At 33.2% G+C, this 27,720-nt stretch overlaps 2 protein-coding genes across 2 annotated transcripts in view; one reads left to right on the top strand and one right to left on the bottom strand.

Annotated features, from left to right (window-relative positions):
• Window positions 1–27,720, bottom strand: part of LOC117686878 (fucolectin) — a 122,242-nt gene that overhangs the window by 23,264 nt on the left and 71,258 nt on the right. The window lies entirely within an intron of this gene.
• LOC105336208 (fibropellin-1) lies at window positions 686–27,610 on the top strand. Its single transcript, XM_066078194.1, has 13 exons — window positions 686–766; window positions 3,671–3,767; window positions 6,872–7,045; window positions 8,505–8,618; window positions 9,192–9,311; window positions 10,775–10,888; window positions 11,306–11,425; window positions 12,882–12,995; window positions 13,561–13,680; window positions 17,770–17,883; window positions 18,747–18,866; window positions 24,122–24,235; window positions 27,067–27,610. The coding sequence occupies exons 1-13, from the start codon at window positions 686–688 to the stop codon at window positions 27,357–27,359; spliced, it is 1,695 nt and encodes a 564-aa protein (XP_065934266.1). The 3' UTR covers window positions 27,360–27,610.

The raw sequence follows: 27,720 nt of genomic DNA, 5'->3' as shown, positions 1-27,720 counted from the left end.
AAAAACTAAATTAGCGGTAATATTAGGAAACTTTGTATGGTAAAGTTTGTAAGTATTGGTACGTAACATTTCGTTGTATAAATATGAAGTGTTAAAAAGTAGTCGATTGTTAAACAGATCAATAAGTTTTAAATTTTCGAATGGAAATTAAAAATAAATGTTTCTCCTCTGGCTTTACGTCACTTCGGTAGGATAAGGTTCAAGGAAATCAAAAGAAATTAGCCATTTTACTTTTGTTCCTGATAAATTTGATTCCAAGATAATGAATTTGGTATTTTTGGAGAAAAAAAACATTCTAAAAATTTTAGGCAAATAAAATTGTAATACATATAATGTTTTGTCACATGAAAACTTTGAAGTATTGTATAAGTGCTTCAATATTTAACAGAGAATACACGTATGCATGTTGTGAAGACATTGGTTGTACATGTGATGCACTTTCCTTATGCGTGCACTTACCTAGTTAAAGGTTTACATTCGCTCACAATAAAAGTATTTGAAACTGACACAATATTACAAATTGCGTCTAACAGTGTGAGGAGGAAAGACTATGAATATATAAATAAAACATTTTCGATAATAAATAATGAAGTTTTTAGACATTGATTGTATATTCAGAATTTTTTCATTTCAAAATCTTTCAAAATTTCAGGAAATATTTGTAAAAAATATAACCCGTGTCAGAATGGCGCTACGTGTGGTAACATCTGTAAGGGCTACATCTGTAAGTGTCCTGCTGGTTGGGAAGGTGACAAATGTGACAAAGGTAAGTGTGACTAGTACATAATCTGTGCGCTGTCTGTAAACCTATCAGCAATATTAGGTTTGAATTCTTAGATTAACTTCATTGCAAACAAAATTATACACAATAATAGAAAACGAATTAAGGTGGAATAACACATCATTACAAAATGACTGACGGCTGATCGAAACGGCAATTCGTTTTGTTAGAAGGATTTCATCGACTGCAACATGCAACTTACTCCATAGCCGAGGGGATAAAGTATCGGCTTGCGATCTGAACATCCAAAGTTCGAATCTCTCAGGGGTTTTTGTTGTTTCTGAAATTGTTTCTACATATTCTTCTTTATCCCCAAGCTGCAAATTTTTCGCTTATTTGACATACTTACATTTTTTTTAAATCATTTTATTATATTTATTATATTTCTTTTATTATAAAAAATGTCCTGTAAATTTAAGTGACTTTTTCCAGGTGTGTCATTCCACCTTAAAACAAAAGAATATAGCCATATCTGTAATATAGTCAAATGTTGTCAACTAACTTTTTTTTCATAATGCTAAAATGTATAAATTTTATTTACATGTAATACGGTAAAATAAAGTCAAGTGAAAAGCTGTCAATGTGACAGCAAACCGGGTTTTCTTTTATGTGAACTGTATCTATAATCCATGTCAACCCGTATCCAGTGAAATGGAGTACCCTATATGCAATATTTTGCCAAAAAAAGACTAAGTTCAAAAGCTGGTATTTTTTTTTTTTATAAATTATCAGAAATCAAACTCCTAGCAATATGCACACCTCCGATATATGTACAATTGATCTGCTAGAGAATAACTCCGTATCTTGAGAACTGTAGGAGGAGTAATCCGTAAAATGAGGGTACCCTATATGCAATATTTTGCCAAAAATTGACTCAGTTTAAAAGCTGGGGTTTTTTTTCATCAATTATTGGAAATCAAAATCCTAGCAATATCGTTCCTCTGATATATGTGCAATTGATCTGCAAAAGAACAACTTCCTATCTTGAAAAAATTGTAGGAGGAGTTATCCGTACAATGAGGGTACCCTATAAATAATATTTTGCCAAAAAATGACTAAGTTCAAAAGCTGGTATTTTTGTCATAAGTTATTGGAAATCAAAATCGTAGCAATATGCACATCTCTTATATGTGTACAATTGATCTGCAAAAGAGCAACTTCCATAACGTATCTCTGTCCGTGAAGGTTGAAAATGTGGTGTGGTTTAGCGTGAACAGTTAATGCTCGCATTTGTACTAGTATATTAAAATAATAAGACTCGAATTTCGGCCTTTAAGGTACCTCACTACACCCAGACTTATACTTTTTAAGACACTACGTCACAAGATGGCGATTTAAATGTGTTGTTAAACTGTTTATATCGTTCGATTGGGTTGTGTATCATCGTAGCTCAGTGGCTAAAGTAATGGGCTTCTGAACCGCAGATCATGAGTTCGAATCCGCCTGGAGCTTTTGTTCATGCTGACTGAATTAAAACTTTTGAAAATGTAATTTTTCATCCAAAATTGCACATGTTTTGCCTATTTGACTTAAATACTTCTTATCCATTATGATATCTCTCATAATCAGGTAATTTTTTTTGGCTGATTTGAGAAAATATTTCAAGGTGTAGTGAGCCACCTTATTACCGAGAAATCGGAAGAGTACTGTCTTTTGTTATATATATTTTTAACATCAATATTACGTGGAGATAACCAATTTGTTTTTATGTTTTTTTTTTCTCAATCAGGCTTCGCTAATTATTAATCAACGAAAAATCCTTTATAAAATTCGGCAATCGTCTATATTTTTCGGATTTTACAATCTTGGGCATGGGCATTATATTCACGCTAAACCACAGAATGCTCTTTACTTTGTGTTTCCACAATATCACATTTGCATTATTCTCTTCATGAAAGAAAATACAGGAGATAACTAACTCAGTGCGTTTAATATGAAAAATTCCGGGAGTTTTGAATGTCAACATGGTGTGCAAATTTGATGTATCTATTTCGTAAATGTCCGACATAATGTGCAATGCCAACCCTCGCACGCACAGGTCAAAGTCTAGTGTTAATAAAAAAAATAGCATGACAATATTTATATACACTTTATATATTACACTTCAAGACTATTTATGTAATTTGTTTTCTTTCATGCAATTGATGAAAAACAACTGCTAGGTCCAGAATGATATGTATGTTGGGAAGAATACGCAACTGTATGTATGTCGAGAGGAACACGATTTTATTGATTGTATAGGATATCATTGTAGATATAGATGAGTGTGCTAAGTCGCCCTGTGGTCTAGGTACCTGCAAAAACATCGATGGGTCATTTACGTGCATATGTCCACGTGGATTATCGGGAACTTACTGCGAAATAGGTATATTTAGAATATTAAACATTATATAAAACTGAGTAGTGAATGTAAAGTAAATGCTGCAACTTCAAAAGTATTCTTTTCGAAGTACAAAATAATCATGGGTTCTACAGTCATAAAAAGCTATATATATATTTTGTATTTTTGACTAATTTTTTGTTATCTTTTAATAGTTTATTGTGTAGGTAAACTTTAAAAATGCATACATGAAGTTCAGATCTTAAAATGAAAGAATTTATCATAAATAAACACTCTGAAATATCAATTATTTAAATAAAGATTGTTTTTCTGTTTCCCATGATAATCTTTTATTGCATAACCGGCAAAGGATATGCAAACGATATGCTGAATTAAAAAAAAAGATCGCAGTAGGTCCAAAATTAAAAACTTGCTTAAATTAATACCGTGTCTTTTTGCAGAGAGTTTGCCATCTACTCAATAGTGCACACTATCAATGAACTTGTCAATAACTACACTAATTTCGATAGAAAAATTAAAAATGATATAAAAATCTCTATACTTTTTAGATATCAATGAGTGCTCTGATAATCCATGTAAAAACGGAGCCGGATGCACGAACACACACGGTTCATTCAATTGTAGTTGCGTACCTGGATGGAAGGGGTCAGAATGTGATCAAGGTAAACTACTGCTACATGTAAATGTGTGATGACCTCATTGTTAACACTTCTTTATATCTTTTGTCGTAAGTTTTAACGACAGTTCAGCATGTTTATTTGTTAAATTCTTTTTTTTTTTTAATTTTTAATCCATTTATATATTTAAAGAAAAATATTGTACTCTAGTTTAGATATGTTTTATAAGGGTATCCTATGGATAATCAATTGATTTATTATTATTGGTTTAGATATACGAACACTGTAAACTTTGAAACTCGTGAATCTACCACGAGTTTGAAATAGTTTACAATAATAAATTCTTATTCTTTCTTAAAAGGTACTAGACAAAATATGCAGTCAATAAATCTATTTGCATACAATGAATATCATCAGGTTTTTGCTAAAAAGCATTCAATATTTATTTTTCAAATCGGAAATACAAATCGGGCGACATTTATTAATAATGTATATGTATGCTTTTAAAGTAAACGCTCTTTTCTTTGTTTTGCATTCTTAAATGTTCAGATATCAAAGAATGTGACGATAGTTCTAATCTGTGTAAGAACGGAGGGACATGCGTGAACAATCTCGGGTCATTCACGTGTACGTGTGCAGAAGGATGGACAGGGAAACATTGTACAGAAGGTTATTAAATCTGTTATTCGTTTATTATCGCTCATTGTAGCATTATTATCTTTCAGATTCTTTCCCCTTTTACAGTAACACAATTAACATCTGATTGAAATACGATCATATGTACAATTTCATCTCTTCTTTATCAATCATATCGGTGTGTGTAGTTTCTGGAAATCAAGTCTTTCAACAATCTGTTGGAATTCCCATGGGTATCAATTGTGCCCCATTGTATGCAGACCTTTTTTGTATTCTTATGAAGCAGACTTTATTTAAAAACTTATACGTGAAAAAAATTAATCACTCGCTGTGGCCTTCAAATCAATATTCAGATATATCGACCACGTATTATAAATTAACAATTGTTATTTCCATACTTTGTCGACTCAAAATATTTCCAAGTGAACTTGAAAGAAAAGATACCACAGAATGTGAATTATCTATTTCATATTTGGATATTTTACTGGAAATGGACACTGATGGTAACCTAACAACAAAACTTTATGATACATGCGATGACCTCAATTTTGTAAAAGATACCTTCATCACCTGTATATGGTGTTTTTGTCTTAGAATTAATTCGATACGCAAGGGCATGCTCTTCGTATGAACAGTTTCTAAGGCGAGACAAGCTACTGACATACCAGTTGATAATGAATATCAACAGTCTCGTTTGAAGTTACCTTTTCGTAAGTTCAATGGTCGATACAGACCGTGTAATCAAATACAATCTTCAACTGAGTCGCATGCTAATTGACGTTCTTCATACTAATTGTTAGACCATAATTAACACCTAAATTTCTATAAATTTTTCCGTTTTTTCCCCGATTCAAGGGGTGAATCTCTGCCAATCAGTGAACTGAAACGTGACTGATCAGTAACTGAAAGGTGACTGAATGGCATAGCTATGCCATTCAGTCACCTTTCCAGACCATTCAGTTAACATTCAGTTCACTGAATGCAAGAGGTTTATCCTGTGATTACGATAGAGAGCACACAGCGTGTTACAGGTCAACAGAGGACGCTCACTCCTCCTATGCACCCGATCCAAATTCTGAGGTTTTCCAGAGGTCCATGATTGCTGTTCTCTGGACTGTTGTTTGAATACCGAATTGTCCACGAATTTTTCTCAGTTTTCCCCAATCACGATATCTTCCCAAAACTACAACATTTTCCCCGATTAGGACATTATTTCTGATATGAGATTTGGAGCACGGCGAGTGTGACAGGTCAGCAGAGGATGCTTACTCTTCCTAGGCACCTCATCCTACCTCTTTCATTTTGAAGATTTGTTTTGCTCTGTTATGAATTTATACTTCGTTGTATGGATTTTTGTGATGGTTGACAGTTTGTTATTGTCATTTTTTCATTCCAAGATTTTCTTTTATAATACAATAAAAACTTGAGAAAAATAAAAATGCATGATAATGATTTTAATGATATTGTACAATTAGTGACCCTTTGGTAAAGGGTGCATGTCCTAAGGCGGATCCATTATTGGCAAATAGAAAAATGTATACATTTTTGTGATATTTTTTCGTATTTCTAGACGAAGGAAATTAGGTAAATGCATTTGTTGTTGTGTCCATAATGCTGTCATCTAAAATTGTGAAATTAAAGTTGAAGGAACAGGGGTTCAGCCTTTTCTTTTATGGGGGTGGGTGGGTTGGGAGATGTAAGAGGGAAGGGGGCAAATAGGGCCACGTAGTAGACACCTATATTAGAATAATTCATGTCATTATAACAACGTATGTCATCGAATGAATCTTAAACTGTCATATTCAATATTTTTTTCTATCTTGATCTAAAATTTCTTAAAAAATAAATAAATATCTGTATTCTTGAAGATATCAACGAGTGCTCGGATTCTCCATGTAAAAACGATGCCACATGCTACAACACACCTGGTTCATTCGACTGTTGTTGTGCAGCTGGATGGACGGGGCCCCAATGTGATATAGGTAAACTACAGCCACATGTTAGTTTGTGACGTTTCACTTTGTATGCTTTAATGTTGACACTTCTTAAAATATTTTGTCGTCAGTTAAAAAGACTGTCAATTTTGATTTTTGGTACACTGTATCAATTGCCAAATCCAAGTCAAAGACAATTTTTGAAAATTTTGATGTTTTAAAGATTGATCAGTAAGTCTTTCTAGTGCTTTTTTTCATAATAATTTTCATAAAGTTATTATTAATGTCTAGTTTTTGTGAATATTTTTTAAATTAAATTATAAATCAAAAAAATCAAACAAATCGATTTTCGAAATTCATAGGCGTTTTTTTTTTATTTGATGCACAGATGCTGGTTTTCAGAAAATGGGCTTTTTATGTAAATTTTTGTTTATGCCCAAAGACAAATATTTAAATGAAATGGGTAAATGAAACAAATTACACGTAAACAAAACTTTTTTTGTAAAAATATAATTTTTTTGAAATAAAAAAAAATATGCATGTACTCATGTAACACGTATAGGTTTCCGTATTAAAAATTGTTTTATTTCTATTGTCTCAATATTTACATGTTTAGATATCGACGAATGTAAGGCAAATCCTGATCTGTGTCAGAACGGAGGAAAATGCCTGAACAAACAGGGGTCATTCGAATGTACGTGTGCAGAAGGATGGACAGGGTCACTTTGTACTGAAGGTAGTTAAATCAGTTTTTCGTTCATTGACGCTCACTGTAGCATTGTAATCATTCCGATTCTTACCTTTTTTACAGTAACACAATTACCATCTGTTTGAAATACAATAATATGTACGATTGCATATCTACTTATCAATCATCTCGGTCTCTGTCGATCTCATTGACTATACATATATGATTACACATTTACTAGTTAACCAGTATTAATTCACTTTCCTGATTCATTCCAAATCATTTTTTACAGATTTATTTCACTAGACTACGTTGATTTAAATTGTTTATTTTTAAGACTAAAACAACAATGAACTCCAGAAGTCAGATTATTTTGTCGATTGTTTATTAGTTCACCTGAGACACTCTGTTAACCTACGGGATCTGTTTTTTTTCTGTCGTCGTTCGTTTATATTTGAGTATTTTCAGCTTCTTTCCAGACTTACTAGATCAAAATTGACTAATTTGGTGTATTGAATCTAAATGTATAAGAGAAAGGAAAAATTAATAAAATGTGTGACCACTATCCACGAAGGGCGATAGATTTTGAGTCAAGACTGTTAAAATTACCTTTTGTACAAATTATGAAGAAAACATTTTATTACTCCTGGACTTTCAGCAAAGAAACTAAGCACATGCTTACATTTGTATAATGAGCAGGGAGGTCTCTTCTAAAATTGTGATATTCACGGCACCTTGATAAGCGGTTTAGACCGCGAGGCGAGGTCAATATAGCCATATGGTAACAGCGTATTAAATCTCAGGAAATCTTCTCTTCATCTCCCAAATAAAAATGAAATCAACATTATTTCTGATATGAGATTTGGCGCACGGCGAGTGTGACCGGCCAGCAGATGATGCTTACTCTTTCTAGGCACCTGATCCGACCTATATCATTTTGAAGGTCCGTTTTGCTGTGCAATGAATTTGTATTTCGTTTTATGGATTTTTGTGATGGTTGACAGTTTGTTATTGTCATTTTTTTCATTTCAAGATTTTCTTTAATAATATCATAAACACTTTAGAAAAATCTAAATGCAATATAATGATTTTAATGATATTGTACAATCATTGGTCCCTTGGTAAAGGGTTCAGACCCTAAGGCGGGTCAATTATTGCCAAACAGAAAAATGTATACATCTTTGTGATATTTTTTAGTATTTCATTGACGAAGGATATTAAGTTAATGCATTTGATGTTGTGTCCATAATGCTGTCATCTAAAATTGTTAAATTAAAGACGATGAAACAGGGGTTCAGGTTTTTTTTTAATACGGGGGGGGGGGTGGGTGGGAGTTGTAAGGGGGGAGGGGCAAATAGGGCCACGTAGAAGACACCTATATTAGAATAATTCATGTCATATTAACAATGTATGTCATCTACTTAATCTTAAACTATCATATTCAGTATTTTTATCTATATTGATCTAAACTTTCTTTAAAAATAAATAAATATCTGTATTCTTGAAGATATCAACGAGTGCTCGGATTCTCCATGCAAAAACGATGCCACATGCTACAACACACCTGGTTCATTCGACTGTTGTTGTGCAGCTGGATGGACGGGGCCACAATGTGATATAGGTAAACTACAGCCACATGTTAGTTTGTGAAGTTTCACTTTGTATGCTTTAATGTTGACACTTCTTAAAATCTTTTGTCGTCAGTTAAAAAGACAGTCAATTTTGATTTTGGGTACATTCTATCAATTGCCTAATCCAAGTCAAAGACAATTTTTGAAAATTTTGATGTTTTAAAGATTGATCAGTAAGTCTTTCTAGTGCTTTTTTTTTATAATAATTTTTATAAAGTTATTCATAATGTCTAGTTTTTGTGTATATTTGTTTTAAAAATTAAATTATAAATCAATAAAATCAAACAAATCGATTTTTGAAATTCATAGGCGTTTTATTAATTGATGCACAGATGCTGGTTTTCAGAAAATGGGCTTTTTATGTAAATTTTTGCTTATGCCCAAAGACAAACATTTAAATGAAATGGGTAAATGAAACAAATTACACGTAAAAAAACCTTTTTTTCGTAAAAATATAATTTTTTTGAAATAAAAAAAAATATGCATGTACTCATGTAACACGTACATAGGTTTCCGTATTAAAAATTGTTTTATTTCTATTGTCTCAATATTTACATGTTTAGATATCGACGAATGTACGGCAAATCCTTATCTGTGTCAGAACGGAGGAAAATGCCTGAACAAACAGGGGTCATTCGAGTGTACGTGTGCAGAAGGATGGACAGGGTCACTTTGTACTGAAGGTAGTTAAATCAGTTTTTCGTTCATTGACGCTCACTGTAGCATTGTAATCATTCCGATTCTTACCTTTTTTACAGTAACACAATTACCATCTGTTTGAAATACGATAATATGTACGATTGCATCTCTACTTAATCAATCATCTCGGTCTCTGTCGATCTCATTGACTATACATATATGATTACACATTTACTAGTTAACCAGTATTAATTCACTTTCCTGATTCATTCCAAATCATTTTTTTACAGATTTATTTAATTAGACTACATTGATTTAAATTGTTTATTTTTAAGATTAAAACAACAATGAACTCTAGAAGTCAGCCTATTTTGTCGATTGTTTATTAGGTCCCCCGAGTCACTCTGTTTACCTTCGGGATCTGTTTTTTTTCTGCCATCGTTCGTTTATATTTGAGTATTTTCAGCTTCTTTCCAGAAACTATTAGATCCAAATTGACTAATTTGGTGTTTAAAATCTAAATGTGTAAGGGAAAAGAAAAATAATTATTAAAATGTGTGACCACTATCCATGAAGGGCGATAGATTTTGAGTCAAGACTGTTAAAATTACCTTTTGTACAAATTATGAAGAAAACAGTTTATTACTCCTGGACTTTCAGCAAAGAAACTAAGCACATGCATACATTTGTATAATGAGCAGGGAAGTCTCTTCTAAAATTGTGATATTCACGGCCCCTTGATAAGCGGTTTAGACCGCGAGGCGAGGTCAATATAGCCATATGGTAACAGCGTATTAAATCTCAGGAAATCGTCTCTTCATCTCCCAAATAAAAATGAAATCAACATTATTTCTGATATGAGATTTGGCGCACGGCGAGTGTGACCGGTCAGCAGAGGATGCTTACTCTTTCTAGGCACCTGATCCGACCTATATCATTTTGAAGGTCCGTTTTGCTGTGCTATGAATTTGTATTTCGTTGTATGGATTTTTGTGATGGTTGACAGTTTGTTAATGTCATTTTTTCATTTTAAGATTTTCTTTCATAATATCATAAACACTTTAGAAAAATCTAAATGCAATTTAATGATTTTAATGATATTGTTCAATCATTGGTCCCTTGGTAAAGGTTTCAGGCCCTAAGGCGGGTCAATTATTGCCAAACAGAAAAATGTATACATCTTTGTGAGATTTTTTGAGCATTTCAAAGACAAAGGAAATTAAGTAATGCATTTGATGTTGTGTCCATAAAAGCTGTCATCTAAAATTGTTAAATTAAAGACGATGAAACAGGGGTTCAGGTTATTTTTTTAATACGGGGGGGGGGGGTGGGAGTTGTAAGGGGGGAGGGGCAAATAGGGCCACGTAGAAGACACCTATATTAGAATAATTCATGTCATAATAACAATGTATGTCATCTACTTAATCTTAAACTATCATATTCAGTATTTTTATCTATATTGATCTAAACTTTCTTTAAAAATAAATAAATATCTGTATTCTTGAAGATATCAACGAGTGCTCGGATTCTCCATGCAAAAACGATGCCACATGCTACAACACACCTGGTTCATTCGACTGTTGTTGTGCAGCTGGATGGACGGGGCCACAATGTGATATAGGTAAACTACAGCCACATGTTAGTTTGTGAAGTTTCACTTTGTATGCTTTAATGTTGACACTTCTTAAAATCTTTTGTCGTCAGTTAAAAAGACAGTCAATTTTGATTTTTGGTACATTCTATAAATTGCCTAATCCAAGTCAAAGACAATTTTTGAAAATTTTGATGTTTTAAAGATTGATCAGATGCTGGTTTTCAGAAAATGGGCTTTTTATGTAAATTTTTGCTTATGCCCAAAGACAAACATTTAATTGAAATGGGTAAATGAAACAAATTACACGTAAAAAAACCCCTTTTTTTCGTAAAAATATAATTTTTTTGAAATAAAAAAAAGTATGCATGTACTCATGTAACACGTATGTAGGTTTCCGTATTAAAAATTGTTTTATTTCTATTGTCTCAATATTTACATGTTTAGATATCGACGAATGTACGGCAAATCCTTATCTGTGTCAGAACGGAGGAAAATGCCTGAACAAACAGGGGTCATTCGAGTGTACGTGTGCAGAAGGATGGACAGGGTCACTTTGTACTGAAGGTAGTTAAATCAGTTTTTCGTTCATTGACGCTCACTGTAGCATTGTAATCATTCCGATTCTTACCTTTTTTACAGCAACACAATTACCATCTGTTTGAAATACGATAATATGTACGATTGCATCTCTACTTTATCAATCATTTCGGTCTCTGTCGATCTCATTGACTATACATATAAGTTTAAACATGAACTATTTAACCAGTGTTAATTCACTTTCCTGATTTATTCAAAATGATTTTTTTACAGATTAATTTAACTAGACTACATTGATTTAATTGTTAATTTTTAAGATTAAAGCGACAATGAACTCCAAAACTCAGCTTATTTTGTCGATTGTTTATTAGGCCCCCAAGTCACTCTGTTAGCCTACGGGATCTGGTTTTTTTTCTGTCGTCGTTCGTTTATATTTGAGTATTTTCAGCTTCTTTCCAGACACTACTAGATCAAAATTAACTAATTTGGTGTATTGAATCTAAATGTATAAGGGAAAGGAAAAATAATTAATAAAATGTGTGACCACTATCCACGAAGGGCGATAGATTTTGAGTCAAGACTGTTAAAATTACCTTTTGTACAAATTATGAAGAAAACATTTTATTACTCCTGGACTTTCAGCAAAGAAACTAAGCACATGCTTACATTTGTATAATGAGCAGGGAAGTCTCTTCTAAAATTGTGATATTCACGGCACCTTGATAAGCGGTTTAGACCGCGAGGCGAGGTCAATATAGCCATATGGTAAAAGCGTATTAAATCTCAGGAAATCTTCTCTTCATCTCCCAAATAAAAATGAAATCAACATCATTTCTGATATGAGATTTGGCGCACGGCGAGTGTGACCGGTCAGCAGAGGATGCTTACTCTTTCTAGGCACCTGATCCGACCTATATCATTTTGAAGGTCCGTTTTGCTGTGCTATGAATTTGTATTTCGTTTCATGGATTTTTGTGATGGTTGACAGTTTGTTATTGTCATTTTTTCATTTCAAGATTTTCTTTAACAATATCATAAACACTTTAGAAAAATCTAAATGCAATATAATGATTTTAATGATGTTGTACAATCATTGGTCCCTTGGTAAAGGGTTCAGGCCCTAAGGCGGGTCAATTATTGCCAAACAGAAATATGTATACATCTTTGTTATATTTTTTAGTATTTCATAGTCGAAGGAAATTAAGTAAATGCATTTGATGTTGTGTCCATAGTGCTGTCATCTAAAATTGTGAAATTAAAGACGATGGAACAGGGGTTCAGGTTTTTTTTTTAATAGGGGGGGGGTGGGAGTTGTAAGGGGGAGGGGCAAATAGGGCCACGTAGAAGACACCTATATTAGAATAATTCATGTCATAATACCAATGTATGTCATCTACTTAATCTTAAACTATCATATTCAGTATTTTTATCTATATTGATCTAAACTTTCTTTAAAAATAAATAAATATCTGTATTCTTGAAGATATCAACGAGTGCTCGGATTCTCCATGCAAAAACGATGCCACATGCTACAACACACCTGGTTCATTCGACTGTTGTTGTGCAGCTGGATGGACGGGGCCACAATGTGATATAGGTAAACTACAGCCACATGTTAGTTTGTGAAGTTTCACTTTGTATGCTTTTATGTTGACACTTCTTAAAATATTATGTCGTCAGTTAAAAAGACAGTCAATTTTGACTTTGGGTACATTCTATAAATTGCCTAATCCAAGTCAAAGACAATTTTTGAAAATTTTGATGTTTTAAAGATTGATCAGTAAGTCTTTCTAGTGCTTTTTTTTCATAATAATTTTTATAAAGTTATTCATAATGTCTAGTTTTTGTGAATATTTTTAAATTAAATCATAAATCAAAAAAATCAAACAAATCGATTTTTGAAATTCATAGGCGTTTTATTATTTGATGCACAGATGCTGGTTTTCAAAAAATGGGCTTTTTATGTAAACTTTTGCTTATGCCCAAAGACAAACATTTAAATGAAATGGGTAAATGAAACAAATTACACGTAAACAAAACTTTTTTTGTAAAACTATAATTTTTTTGAAATAAAAAAAAGTATGCATGTACTCATGTAACACGTATAGGTTTCCGTATTAAAAATTGTTTTATTTCTATTGTCTCAATATTTACATGATTAGATATTGACGAATGTAAGGCAAATCCTGATCTGTGTCAGAACGGAGGAAAATGCCTGAACAAACAGGGGTCATTCGAATGTACGTGTGCAGAAGGATGGACAGGGTCACTTTGTACTGAAGGTAGTTAAATCAGTTTTTCGTTCATTGACGCTCACTGTAGCGTTGTAATCATTCCGATTCTTACCTTTTTAGCTCACCTGAACCGAAGGTTCAAGTGAGCTTTTCTGATCACCCGTTGTCCGTCGTCCGTCCGTCCGTCCGTCCGTCTGTCTGTCTGTCCGTCCGTCTGTAAACTTTTCACATTTTCAACTTCTTCTCAAAAACCACTGGGCCAAATTTAACCAAATTTGGTACAAAGCATCCTTATGGAAAGGGGGTTATAAATTGTAAAAATAAAGGGCACAGCCCTTTCAAAAGGGAGATAATTGCGAAACAGTAAGTATAGGGTGCATGTCTTTAAAAATCTTCTTCTCAAGAACCACTGCACCAGAAATGCCAATATTTACACAAAAGCTTGTATATATAGTGAATATTCTAAATTGTAAAAATCGTGACCCTCGGACCAAAACTGGGGCCCCAGGCGGGGTTCAAAGTTTAACATAGAAATACATAGGAAAATGTTTTAAAAATCTTCTTCTCAAGAACCACTGCACCAGAAATGCCAATATTTACACAAAAGCTTGTATATATAGTGAAGATTCTAAATTGTAAAAATCGTGACCCTCGGACCAAAACTGGGGCCCCAGGCGGGGTTCAAAGTTTAACATAGAAATACATAGGAAAATGTTTTAAAAATCTTCTTCTCAAGAACCACTGCACCAGAAATGCCAATATTTACACAAAAACTTGTATATATAGTGAAGATTCTAAATTGTAAAAATCGTGACCCTCGGACCAAAACTGGGGCCCCAGGCAGGGTTCAAAGTTTAACATAGAAATACATAGGAAAATGTTTTAAAAATCTTCTTCTCAAGAACCACTGCACCAGAAATGCCAATATTTACACAAAAACTTGTATATATAGTGAAGATTCTAAATTGTAAAAATCGTGACCCTCGGACCAAAACTGGGGCCCCAGGCAGGGTTCAAAGTTTAACATAGAAATACATAGGAAAATTTTTAAAAAATCTTCTTCTCAAGAACCACTGCACCAGAAATGCCAATATTTACACATAAGCTTATATACATAGTGAAGATTCTAAATTGTAAAAATCGTGACCCTCGGACCAAAACTGGGGCCCCAGGCGGGGTCCAAAGTTTAACATAGATATACCTTAGGAAAATGTTTAAAAAATCTTCTTCTCAAGAACCACTGCACCAGAAATGCCAATATTTACACAAAAGCTTGTATGTATAATGAAGATTCTAAATTGTAGAAATCGTGACCCTCAAATCAAAACTGCAGCCCCAGGCGGGGTTCAAAGTTTAACATAGAACTACATATGAAAAATGTCTAAAAATTTTCTTCTCAAAAACCACTTCACCAAAAATGCCAATACATACACAAACGGTTGTATATATAGTGAAGATTGTAAAAATCGTGACCCCTGAACAAAAAGTGGGGCCCCAGTAGGGGTTTAAATTTTAACATATATAGGAAAATGTTTTAAAATCTTCTTCTCAAGAACTAGAGTGCAACTGTTGGAATATTACTATGCATACATGTACATCCTTAAATAATGTAGATTCAAAAAATTGTAACTCCCGGACAATTGATGGGCACCAAGAGGGGTTCAAAATTTAAACATTTTAAAAAACATAAAGGAAAAGTATAAAAATTTTCTTCTCAAGAACTACAATGTTTTAGTTTGTGGAATTTCTATGCCTTCGCTCATGTAGATTCCTAATTGGTAAAATCGTGACCCCCGGACCAATACTGGGGCCCCAAGATGGGGTCAAAGTTTATTATAGAAATATAAAGGTAACGTTAAAATATCTTCTTCTCGAGAACTACAATGCCTCAGTTTGTGAGATTACTATCATGCATACAACCTTGGATAATGAAGGTTCGACAGTTTTAAAATAGTGACCCCTGGACTAATACTAGGGACCCAAGATGGGTTTAAAGTTAAATGTAGAAGTACCGGTATATATGGAAAATGTTTAAAAATCTTCTTTTCGAGAACTACAATGCATCAATTTGTCAGATAACTACGTAAGCACCCTCAAATAGTGTAGATTCGAAATTATAAAAGCTGTGACCTCAATCTAATACTGGGGCCCCAAGAGGTGTTCAAAGTTTAGCATAGAAATATATAGGGAAAATGCTGAAAAATCTTTTTCTAGGGAACTATAATGCTTCATCTTGTGAGATAGCTATGCAAGCATCCTTAAATAATGTAGATTCCAAATAATTAAAACTTTAGCCTTGGACTAATACTGTGGCCCCAAGAGGGGTTCAAAGTTTAACATAGAAAGATATATTGAAAATGTTTTTAAAAAGTTTTTTCTCGAGAACTATAATGCTACAGTTTGTGAGATTATTATGCAAGGATCCTCAAATTGTGTAAACTCTAATGTAGTGGAACCAAGAGTTATCTTTCTTGATGTTCTGTACAGTCTGAGAGTTATTTCTCTTGAAGTGGAACTCTGCTACGTTCAGTTTTTCAGGTTGTGTATGTGCGGTCCTACCGCAGTGCTACACATTTTCATTCCTATGTTACTGTTTATGTTGTTCAAGCCAACCATAAACCTCGGACCATAACTGGGTCCCCAGAAAGGGGTTCAATGTTTAAAATAGAAAAAGCATATGCTACGAAATGTAATGTTACAAGGAACTGCTGTTCAGGTGAGCGATGTGGCCCATGGGCCTCTTGTTTACAGTAACACAATGACCATCTGTTTGAAATACGATAATATGTACGATTGCATCTCTACTTTATCAATCATCTCGGTCTCTGTCGATCTCATTGACTATACATATATGATTCCACATTTACTAGTTAACCCGTATTAATTCACTTTCCTGATTCATTCCAAATGATTTTTTACAGATTTATTTCACTAGACTACGTTGATTTAAATTGTTTATTTTTAAGATTAAAACAACAATGAACTCCAGAAGTCAGCTTATTTTGTCGATTGTTTATTAGGTCACCTGAGACACTCTGTTAACCTACGGGATCTGTTTTTTTTTCTGTCGTCGTTCGTTTATATTTGAGTATTTTCAGCTTCTTTCCAGACTAACTAGATCAAAATTGACTAATTTGGTGTATTGAATCTAAATGTATAAGGGAAAGGAAAAATTAATAAAATGTGTGACCACTATCCACGAAGGGCGATATATTTTGAGTCAAGACTGTTAAAATTACCTTTGGTACAAATTATGAAGAAAACATTTTATTACTCCTGGACTTTCAGCAAAGAAACTAAGCACATGCTTACATTTGTATAATGAGCAGGGAAGTCTCTTCTAAAATTGTGATATTCACGGCACCTTGATAAGCGGTTTAGACCGCGAGGCGAGGTCAATATAGCCATATGGTAAAAGTGTATTAAATCTCAGGAAATCTTCTCTTCATCTCCCAAATAAAAATGAAATCAACATTATGTCTGATATGAGATTTGGCGCACGACGAGTGTGACCGGTCAGCAGAGGATTCTTACTCTTTCTAGGCACCTGATCCGACCTATATCATTTTGAAGGTCCGTTTTGCTGTGCAATGAATTTGTATTTCGTTTTATGGATTTTTGTGATGGTTGACAGTTTGTTATCGTCATTTTTTCATTTCAAGATTTTCTTTTATAATATCATAAACACTTTAGAAAAATCTAAATGCAATATAATGATTTTAATGATATTGTACAATCATTGGTCCCTTGGTACAGGGTTCAGGCCCTAAGGCGGGTCAATTATTGCCAAACAGAAAAATGTATACATCTTTGTGATATTTTTTCGTATTTCATAGACGAAGGAAATTAGGTAAATGCATTTAGTGTGGTGTCCATAATGCTGTCTTCTAAAATTGTGAAATTAAAGACGATGGAACAGGGGTTGAGTTTTTTTTTTAATAGGGGGGGGGGGGGGGGTGGGAGTTGTAAGGGGGGAGGGGCAAACAGGGCCACGTAGAAGACACCTATATTAGAATAATTCATGTCATAAATAACAATGTATGTCATCTACTTAATCTTAAACTATCATATTCAGTATTTTTATCTATATTGATCTAAACTTTCTTTAAAAATAAATAAATATCTGTATTCTTGAAGATATCAACGAGTGCTCGGATTCTCCATGCGAAAACGATGCCACATGCTACAACACACCTGGTTCATTCGACTGTTGTTGTGCAGCTGGATGGACGGGGCCACAATGTGATATAGGTAAGCTACAGCCACATGTTAGTTTGTGAAGTTTCACTTTGTATGCTTTAATGTTGACACTTCTTAAAATCTTTTGTCGTCAGTTAAAAAGACAGTCAATTTTGATTTTGGGTACATTCTATAAATTGCCTAATCCAAGTCAAAGACAATTTTTGAAAATTTTGATGTTTTAAAGATTGATCAGTAAGTCTTTCTAGTGCTTTTTTTTTCATAATAATTTTTATAAAGTTATTCATAATGTCTAGTTTTTGTGTATATTTTTTAAATTAAATTATAAATCAAAAAAATCAAACAAATCGATTTTTGAAATTCATAGGCGTTTTATTATTTGATGCACAGATGCTGGTTTTCAGAAAATGGGCTTTTTATGTAAATTTTCTTTATGCCCAAAGACAAACATTTAATTGAAATGGGTAAATGAAACAAATTACACGTAAAAAACCCTTTTTTAGTAAAAATATAATTTTTTTGAAATAAAAAAAAGTATGCATGTACTCATGTAACACGTATACAGTCATTTCATACACAGAAGAGTTCCACATATTTCGAAGGGAAATAATAAGCCAAAGTTTACAACAAATCTATCATGTAAACATTTATTTTTTCAAATAAAAACATTTCAAACCGATTTAAAATAATGTTGTATGCTATGCTATGGTATGATATGACGAATGCGATTCTATGAGATTATATGCTATGGTATGATATTCCAATGCTATGGTATGAGATTCCAATGCTATGCTATGAGATTTCAATCTTATGCTATGCTATGGTGTATGTTGTAAAAGATATGCTTGAACTGACTGTAGGTTTCCGTATTAAAAATTGTTTTATTTCTATTGTCATAATATTTACATGTTTAGATATCGACGAATGTACGGCAAATCCTTATCTGTGTCAGAACGGAGGAAAATGCCTGAACAAACAGGGGTCATTCGAGTGTACGTGTGCAGAAGGATGGACAGGGTCACTTTGTACTGAAGGTAGTTAAATCAGTTTTTCGTTCATTGACGCTCACTGTAGCATTGTAATCATTCCGATTCTTACCTTTTTTACAGTAACACAATTACCATCTGTTTGAAATACGATAATATGTACGATTGCATCTCTACTTTATCAATCATCTCGGTCTCTGTCGATCTCATTGACTATACATATATGATTACACATTTACTAGTTAACCAGTATTAATTCACTTTCCTGATTCATTCAAAATGATTTTTTTACAGATTTTTTTAGCTACACTGAATTGATTTAAAGTGTTTAGTTTAAAGATTTAAACAACAATCAACTCCAGAACTCAGCCTATTTTGTCGATTGTTTATTAGTTCACCTGAGACACTCTGTTTACCTACGGGATCTGGAGTTTTCGTCCCTCGCCGCTCTCATGCCTACAAATTTTGACGGATTTTCATTAAATTTATACCAAATGTTTATACTACTATTACCTTGGTCAAGTTTGAAAATCAGCATTGGTCGATACTTTTTGTTGGAGTTATGGGACTTTGACCACAATAATGTCTTCGTTTTATCCTAAAATTGACCTTGTAAGCGCTCTCATGCCTACAAATTTTGACGGAGTTACATTAAATTTATACCAAGTTCCTAAATCAGCCTTGGTCGATACTAGTATACTGCTTGACCGGCGGGGGACCCAGGAATAATATTCTTGTTTTTCTATCGTCGTTTGTTTATATTTATATTATATTTTCAGTTTCTTTCCTGAAACTGCTAGATTCATATTGACAAATTTATTGTGTAGCATCTAAATGTGTAAGGAACAGGACGATTAAATTATTAAATTTGTGATCACTATGCATGAAGGACGATAGATTTTGAATAAAGACTGTTTAAATTACGATATGTTAAAATTGAGAAGAATTTTTTTTGTACTTCTGGACATTCAACAGAGAACTTATGCACATGGATATAATGAGCAGGGAAGCCTCTTTTCAAATTGTGACATGCACGGCCCTTTGATAAAGGGCTTAAACCGCGAGGCGAGGTCAATATACAGACCCTGAAACGTACTACTACACCACACGCTCGCTGCACGCTCGCTACACGCTCGCTAAACGGTTCACACGAAACGCTGAACGGTTTACACGAAACGCTGCACGCTTTGCCCGAAACGCTAAACGATTTACACGAAACGCTGAACGGTTTACACGAAACGATTCTCGCACGAAACGATTTGCTCGCTTTTCACACGCTTTTATCCTGATCGATTCGGGTCCTCTCGGATTTTACCCTTTCTCTTTCTTCTTACTCTGTTAGTAGGAATTAATTTTAAGAAAACACGAAATAATTGAAATACTGATATTAGAAACTTATATGTACATAAGTATTGAATTGATTAATTAAAATAATTTGGTACTTATATTTAAAGCAAAAAATTATTTATTCACAGAACTAGTCAAAAATATTACTTCAATAAAAATATTTATTGCTCAAAAGAAATATCCATGATTCTTATTAGTCCGGTAAATAATAAAAATTCCAGAGAAAAAAGTTACCGTAACATAATATTCAATACCAAAAATAAAATCCGTATGATTACAAACTGAAATCGGTTTTTCAGTATTCGGCAGGATTTGTTTTTTTCTTCTCACATTAATATTTTTCTTGGTTTCAGAGAATACGATGTAAAAATACTAACTGTAAATAAACCTGTAATTATTTACATTGATAATTTGGTTTTTCAGTATTCGGCGGGATTAGTTTTTTCTTCTCACATTAATATTCTTATTGGTTTCAGAGAATACGATGTAAAAAAACTAAATGTAAATAAACCTGTAATTATTTACATTGATAATTTTGAAAGTTATGTAAAATTAAATTAGTCACATAAGTTAGAAAACTGCTATAAAACAACCAACTAATTTTTTTTATGTCGAATCATTCGCGTAAATAAATGTTCCGTACATAATATCACAGAGAAAAATCAATGGATTAAACAATAGAGAAAGTTGTCATTACTATTTTGGATTTCGGAAAGAACAAAAAATAAAAAATGATTTAGATTTTTGTCTCAATATTCGTATACATAACCAGCGCCCTGCATAACGGCGTACAATATATCTATCATAAATTAATCTATTTGAATTAAGTACCATGCATATAGATTCCCATAATAATTAATTGCATGTGTACATTTTAGGAAAATTTCAGTGTGTAAATTACTTGTTGTTTTCCGGTATCAGTGTTTAAATAATTAAAATAATAACTTGTAGAAATATTTTTAATCGGGATTCAGAAGAATTTACTTCCCGCATTTCATAGAAATGAACAGTATATTTTCTTTCTATGTTTACATTTAATTTTGTTTAAATTAATGTTAAATAATCTATCATTGAAATTGTGTGCATCATCAAATACTGATTCCGACTACCTTGAAGTCATTAAATTTCTATTGGCTATTGACAAAAAAAAAGAGACGCGTGACCATCCAATGAAAACGAATACACAGAGTTTGATTGACAGGTTCAGCCAGGTGCAGGTCTTACCCGATGTCCGAGGTTACATGTATGTGTACTGGTTGTACACAGCCTAATAGTCTCAGTAACTAGTCTTCTTTCAATACGCGTACTTTTCTTTTGTTTGTTAAAAATTAATTCAAGTTTGTAAAAAGATAAGTATATTATTTCTTATAGATTTATTTCACGAGAATATCTCAAAGGAGTTTTGCCAATCAGTTTAAAGTAATGTTTAACACGAGCGCTATTTTGAAACAATTAAATTGTCAGAGAGTTCCGAATGAAATCTGATGAACGTTTCACACGGTTCTCGCACGCTTTGCTCGAAACGATTTACACGCTTTGCCCGAAACGCTGCACGCTTTGCCCGAAACGCTAAACGGTTTACACGAAACGCTTCACGATTCACACGAAACGCTAAACGGTTTACACGAAACGCTAAACGGTTTACACGAAACGTTTCTCGCACGAAAGTCGCACGCTTTTTTGGTGTAGTAGTACGTTTCAGGGTCTGTAACCATATTGTAAAAAAGTATTAAATCTCAGAAAGTATTATTTTTAACTCCCAAATGAAAATGAAATAAACTGAATGCAGGATGTCCTTGAAGACCAGTGCGCAGATTACGCAATTCATGGCCCATAAGTCAGAGGTTTAGGCCCTAGGCAGGGGAAGGGGTGGTCACTATTGTATATATCGGAAAATATATTAATCTTATAAAATATTTTTTGTCTACTTCCACAAAAGTGGAAACATATACGATAAATTTGTTGTGACGCCTTTGAAGATTCCGTTTTTAATTTTGAAATTCAAAGCTTCTTGGTCAGAGGGTTCAGGCGTTAGGGCGGGTCCTATATGCCCATATAGTGAAAATATATTGAATTTTATACTCTGTTGAGGATTACCCCAAGTGATGGGCAAATCTGAAAAAGAAGACCTTGGTACTATGTCAGAGTTTGTTAAAAGCATTCGATGTAAAAATCTCGAATTTAGGATTACTCATTGCAATCAAACTTTTTGTTTTATAATGGTACTAACAGGTTTGGAAAAATCCAAATCCCCTCCCCTCCCCCAATTTTTTTTTTGAGAAGTGAAAAGCGAACTAGAAAGATTGCACAATCAGTATGCACTGGTCCGAGCTGAGAAGGCAAGTAACAACAAAGCAGCCTTTTTGAGCAGGAAATACTTAAAAATCGTAAATCGGTTATAGATATCTTCAATATCCCCAATAAACAAAATAAATACCTTATTTGTACTGGATTCCTAAGCTTCACAAAAGTCCTTACAAACAGAGATATATAGCAGGTTCCAGTTAATGTTCTACCAAACCTCTCATTTTACTCCTTGCTGACTCCTCACTAAAATTCTCGCAGTAGTGAAAGAGAAACTCTAAGAGTATTGTACAACAATATACTCCAGAAGTGGTGTGAATGAGATGTGGATAATAAAAAATCTAAAGAATTATTAGAAACTTTGAGGTCACAAAATCTTACCAAAATCAAAAGCATCAAAACTTAGACTTTTCAAGGCTTTATACAAACATTCCCCAAATTCAAATCTTAAGCTTTTTGATATTCTCGACAGTTGTTTCTTCAATAAAATTGGAAGTCGTAAAAATGCTAACCTGGTTATTATAAATCTAAAAATAATATTTTGTTAAAAAACCATTCTAATTGCACACACAAGTACTCAGAAGTTACTATTAAAAGATGTTGGAGTTTCTGATAGACAACAGTTAATTCGATAAGCAAGGGCATGCTCTTCGTATGAACAGTTTCTAAGGCGAGACAAGTTACTGACATAGAACTTGATAAAACAGGAAGGTCAACTGTCTCGTTTAAAGTCATCTTTTCGTAAGTTCAATGGTCGATACAAAGACCTTGTAATCAAATACTATCTTCAACTGAGTCGCATGCTAATTGACGTTCTTCATCATAATTGTTAACCACAGTTTACACCCAATTTTCTATAGACTTCCGTTTTTTCCCCGATTACGACAGAGAGCACACAGCGTGTGACCGGTCAACAGAGGACACTCACTCCTCCTATGGACCTGAACCTACCTCTGAGGTTTTGCAGAGGTCCGTGATTGCTGTGCTCTGGACTGTTGTTTGAATACCGAATTGTCCTATGCATTTTTCTCCGTTTTTCCAATCCTGATATATTCCCCAAATTACAACATTTTCCCCGATATTGACATTATTTCTGATATGAGATTTGGCGCACGGCGAGTGTGACCGGTCAGTAGAGCATGCTTACTCTTTCTAGGCACCTGTTCCTACCTCATTCATTTTAGAGGACCGTTTTCCTCTGCTATGAATTTGTATTTCGTTTTATGGATTTTTGTGATGGTTGACAGTTTGTTATTGTCATTTTTTAATTTCAAGATTTTCAAGACATATTTGCTCTGTGTGTATTTTGTTAAAATATGCTAAAGCAAACGTAAATATGATTCTAAAACCTCTCTCTCTCTCTCTCTTTCTCTCTCTTTCTCGTAATTATGTTCTTGTCTCTATATATTTTATAAAAGACGTCAATATACCTTTGACCTCTCTATTTGTATGAACTGCAAATATGTATAATACAACACTTATAAACGATCATATTCTGAATGTATTTCAAGAAACATTAATTTATGTAATGGTTATATAATTTACTTTAAAAATAACGTTTGAGTAATAAATTATGAAAAATCAATGTCTTTTTTTTTTCATAAAGATGAATTATAATTTCAAAGAACGTACAAATCGATACACTATTTCAGATATTGATGAATGTTCGAATGATCCGTGCGATGAACCTTCTAATTGTGTTAACACTCCAGGAAGTTTTGAATGTATATGCTATGGACAACTGATGGAGCCTTTCTGTGGAGCAGGTATGGTCAACCAACTTTTATTTATGTGCCTGTTTCGCCTTCCGTTCCATAGGAGAATACATGTCGAGGGATCAATAACTGAAGTTAATTATATCGTATTTTTCTCAAGCCTATGATTTGTCGATTGTTGTCAGGTGACCGTGCTTTAAATTCCGTTATTGACCTTACTATACTAAATCTAGAGATTCATAAAACCTACTATGCTAAAATAGATTTTCATGGCTACATACAGATATTGGCATGTGCGCCTGTATGACGTCACAATAGCGAAATCAACGCCTATACATAATGAACAAAATATTTCACAATTATGGCATTGATTAGTATTATGTTTTTATTTATAGTATCAAAACAATTAAATCCTTTTGATATCGGTCAATACATGGATTTATAGACTTGCCCGGTATTATAATTTTTCTGCACGACTTGGTGTTTTGTAGGACTGACAATATCCTAAAATAAACATTCAGCGCTAACATTTATATTAATTTTGATGCCTATTAAATTATTTATATGAACGATTTTTGTACCATCGCTTTAAAACCACAATACATGTACATATAAACGTTTTTAAAAAGTAATAGAATAAATCGATGGAACAGCCATTAAACATTTCATTAAATTAGTGCATTTCCAGGGCTGAAAAAGTAGTGCCTTGAACTTTTCATAGAAAACTCTCTTTTGAGATCAAACATATTTGATTTCATGATATTTGTTTAAATTTCATATGAAAATGTTTTTGTATTTTTTTCAATCATACAATAATTATTCTATTCAAAACGCGTAGGGACGTTCACTCGAGCTCATACGCCGTGTGTTATTAAAAATTGCCAGTGAATCAGAGCTTGGCAAATTGGTGATACACACGTGTATTTGTCGCAATGGTAAATTTTTATTACTTCTATTTGTCGACAAGGGTATCTAAATGAATTATGACCAATTTTTATACCACCTATATTTCTATTGACTTTTCATTTTTTGCCCTATACATGTACATATATCGACCTTTTAATAGGCTAAAAACTTTTTAAAAAAATATTTCACTTTTGATTAAATAATGGGAATATTCCGATTTGAAGTGGTGCAAAATGTAATGCAATTACGAATGTATTCAGAAAAGGTATACGTCTCATTCGAAGCTCAGCACTGTCAAGGTTTACTTTGTGGTTGCGCCGACCAGAAAGAACGGGAAATGTTAACTATGACATCATACACAACAACAAGTCGTCAAAATTGCTAATAAAGTAATTTCTAAATGTTATGGTTAAAAAAAACATTCAATTACATTGAAAATTACCTATGTGTGCAACGTTGTAGTCAAAAAGTCCAACAACGATAGATATAAATGACTGACTGATCGCGGTGCACTTGTCGATGTGACGTCAAACTGTAAATTTTGACGCATTTTTTTTGTATAAAAGGGATCAATCAATTTTTTTTACATGGAAAATGCATTTTATAAATGAACAGAGCATGGTCTAAAACAATTGATTTATCATAGAAACCTATTTAGTATGCTTGTTTTGACTCGACATGTGATTTTTTTTAGAGTGTTTGTTATTTCTATTCTAGTGTGTTTAATGTACAGGTCCGATGTGTTTGACATTGGGAAGCCATCTTAATCCGCTTTTTTAAAAGGGCATACACTTAACAGACCATTACGATCTTTTCGATATAAATTAAAGAACATGTTTAATTTATGGAAAATGCTACTGCCTCGATAAAATCTATGGTGTGACGGGGGTCCTCCCTGTTACCAGCACTGATTGATAACTATTGTTTATATTTACAAGTTTATTTACATATTTACAACGAACACGAATTACACAATATATAGGAAACACAGGTTGTATCACAAATGCGTCCTCACTCTTTAACATCCAAACTCATTCTCTCTTGTCTCCCACATGTTCCCTGGGTATGGCCATACCAATTATCTCTCACTCCTCAGACACCCATAACTCAAACGACTGTTCACTTTCATCTCTCAGAACTTAATCATGCACAAAAAAACAAATGACAACTACAGATATTAACTCAGAAATTATAGACTCATGTTTGCTCTCTCTCACTTGCCTAACAAGCTGAAATGATACTATTGGGAAACAGGGCTACACCGCCTGCGTCGCGCACCTGCAACCTTATCAAACCTTGTATACCACATTTTTTCATCCGACACTTATTAAAGATAATTTACCCAAGGGGATGGCCCTGTAACAATGGAATGAATTCATAAATACGTAAAATATTAAGCGTAGGTCATATAAGTTTAAACCAGAGCTATTTCTTCGATATTTATTCTAATAAAAGATTAACTCTATGCAAAGCAGCAGCACTTTGTAGAATCTACAAGAAGAGAAGAATTTAATAATTATTTAAATTTTAAATTCAAATAAGGGTATGCCCTTGGAATACTATTTAAATTTGTTTATGACCCTTATTCGGGAGAGTTATCAACACATAACACGTGACTGTCGATTCTGGGGACCACACAAAGTGGTCATACAAAGTAGGATTTTCTATACTATTTCGTTAAAAATCACATTTATATCATGATAATATAATTTTACGTAAAAAAGTTGTAATAATAGATGCATCGTTTTATGAACGCTTAAATCCGCTGATATTTTCAAAAGGCAGCCTTAACAGTGCTGCGAGGAAGAAAATACAGATTTTCATAAGGCAGTACCTTCCAAAAACATTTTTCTATTTATACATGTAGTACATGTATAAGTTTAATGAATTATGGTAGACTAGAGAAATATCAGGAGTGCTAATGAATGTGGGTCTTTTGTAAAATTAAGTTATGAATTACATTGTTTTCTTTAAAGTGAAGAAGACAGTTATCGTGTGTGAAGGTGGAAAATTGGAATTGCGTTGTCCAGATGGCAAAATAAGCATCCATGAAGCAGTCTTCGGAAGAACAGAAGGTGGAAACGTTTGCCCTCATCCCCAAATCAAGTCAACTGATTGTCAATCTGCTTCATCACTTACAGTAGTAAGAAATAAATGTGAAGGACAAAAAAGCTGTAGTATCACTGTTTCAAACGGTGTTCTCGGTGGAGACCCTTGCCCAGGCACATATAAGTACCTGGAAGTGACGTTTACCTGTGTTGTACAATGAATGTACACGTGACACACGGAATCGTGCATTTGTTCAATATAATTACTAGTTATACAATATACATGTAAGGTATAAAACTTTACATTGTCATTATATTTGAATAAATGCATAAGTGTTTATTGTTATCTTTAATTTTCATTCTAAAACGATACACAATACAACCGTCATTCTTTGTTACTATGTATAGAGCAAACTGTCTTAAACTTTTTGATTTTCATAAAACAGGTTCTTTAAAATCTCTAGGAAAAGTTTTGTACTAAAATACAAAACCAAAAACATTATATTTCTTACAGATATGGTATGCGTTTGAACTTAAAAAAACCCCCAAAAATAACGTTTGGGTTGAAGGGGAAAATAAACT

Source organism: Magallana gigas, chromosome 1 (genome assembly GCF_963853765.1).
Source record: "Magallana gigas chromosome 1, xbMagGiga1.1, whole genome shotgun sequence".
NCBI classification, from domain to species: Eukaryota; Metazoa; Mollusca; class Bivalvia; order Ostreida; family Ostreidae; genus Magallana; species Magallana gigas.
The sequence above is the reverse complement of the archived record's forward strand: the minus strand, read 5'-3'. Positions and strand labels throughout refer to the sequence as shown.

Bases quoted from the DNA above. Each gene is read 5' to 3' on its own strand.
- LOC105336208 (XM_066078194.1), top strand. From the start codon at position 686: ATGGCGCTACGTGTGGTAACATCTGTAAGGGCTACATCTGTAAGTGTC. The intron at 11,426-12,881 runs GTAGTTAAATCA...GTATTCTTGAAG, and splicing joins AGGGTCACTTTGTACTGAAG to ATATCAACGAGTGCTCGGAT. The intron at 24,236-27,066 runs GTATGGTCAACC...TTTTCTTTAAAG, and splicing joins GGAGCCTTTCTGTGGAGCAG to TGAAGAAGACAGTTATCGTG.